The sequence below is a fragment of the Corvus brachyrhynchos genome, unplaced genomic scaffold, assembly GCF_000691975.1.
Source record: "Corvus brachyrhynchos isolate BGI_N302 unplaced genomic scaffold, ASM69197v1 scaffold61, whole genome shotgun sequence".
Taxonomy (NCBI): domain Eukaryota; kingdom Metazoa; phylum Chordata; class Aves; order Passeriformes; family Corvidae; genus Corvus; species Corvus brachyrhynchos.
The window spans coordinates 7,043,326-7,044,347 of NW_008236478.1; the positions used below are offsets into that span (position 1 = coordinate 7,043,326).

The window sequence follows — 1,022 nt, forward strand, 5'->3', positions numbered from 1 at the left end:
AGCCTGCCTGCCTCCTGCCCTGTACCTGCAGCACCCTGCCCGTGGCTCAGCCCCCCGGGGTGGCCTGGTGAGGGACCCCCAGGCACGAGGATGTGACCTGAAGGCTTCCCTGCCCTGGGGCTTGCTCCCTGTCTGCAGGAGCCTCAGGCAGCCCCAGCTGACAGGTCCTGGAGGCCCTGAAGAAGACATCAGCCAGATGGCACACACCACTGCTTCCAGCAGTGCTGGCTGGTCCCCTCCCCAGCCAGGCAGGGCTGGGATGCTGCATGCCATGGGCATCCCCAGCTCCTGCTGCGGTAAGCTGGCCACCCCAGAGACAATGCTGTCACCTGCTGCTGGGAGCCCTGGCAGGACCCCTCTGCAGAGGGTCACAACAGGCCCCAGCCAGGGCAGGAGCTGGCCAGGCTGCTTTGCAGGGCCCCTGTGACAGCAGAGGTGGGCAGGAAGAGCCCCCCTCCCTGCTGACAGCAGGTCCTCATGTACTAGGATCTGCTGGCCCAGGGCAGCGTCCCCATACTGCTGGTGAGGGCAGCTGTAGCCTTGCTTCATCCTCCACCACCTGCTGAGCAGTTCCCATGGGCTGGTGGCACCATGCAAGCAAAGGCAGGAACCAGCCAGGGCACCTGGCACAAGGGACAGCCCTGCTCTCCCGGGAAGGGACACACTGAAAGAAAGCAGCAACAGCAACTGCTGGCAGTATACGAGGAAGGGACCATGACCCATCACAGGAGAGCAAGTGGGGATGGAGACACAGGCTCTGCAGCCAGCTGCTGCCTGGCACAGGAGGGGATCACACAGATCCAGATGTTGGGATCTGACCCCACCCCCTCTCACAGCAGCCTGAGCTACGAAGCAGCGGCCTCACATCCCGCCAAGCTGAGGGAACAGTCAGCCAGGGACCCGAGGCCTCACTGATGCCCGCAAGAAGGCACTCCTGGGGGGCAAAGTGTGCCGGGTGGCTTACCATACCAGCAGGGCATCCCCGGGGCAGGCTGGCACACCTGCAGCCCCGCGCGGTGGAG

The 1,022-nt window shown here is 64.9% G+C and overlaps 1 protein-coding gene across 1 annotated transcript in view; it reads right to left on the bottom strand.

Moving 5' to 3' along the window:
- Positions 1-1,016, bottom strand: part of UBTD1 (ubiquitin domain containing 1) — a 4,016-nt gene extending 3,000 nt beyond the window's left edge. The window contains exon 1 of the mRNA XM_017726103.1: positions 965-1,016. Coding sequence (XP_017581592.1) covers positions 965-980 — 16 coding nt within the window. The 5' untranslated portion in view covers positions 981-1,016. The remainder of the gene's footprint in view (positions 1-964) is intronic.
- Between the last annotated feature and the right edge of the window lie 6 nt (positions 1,017-1,022).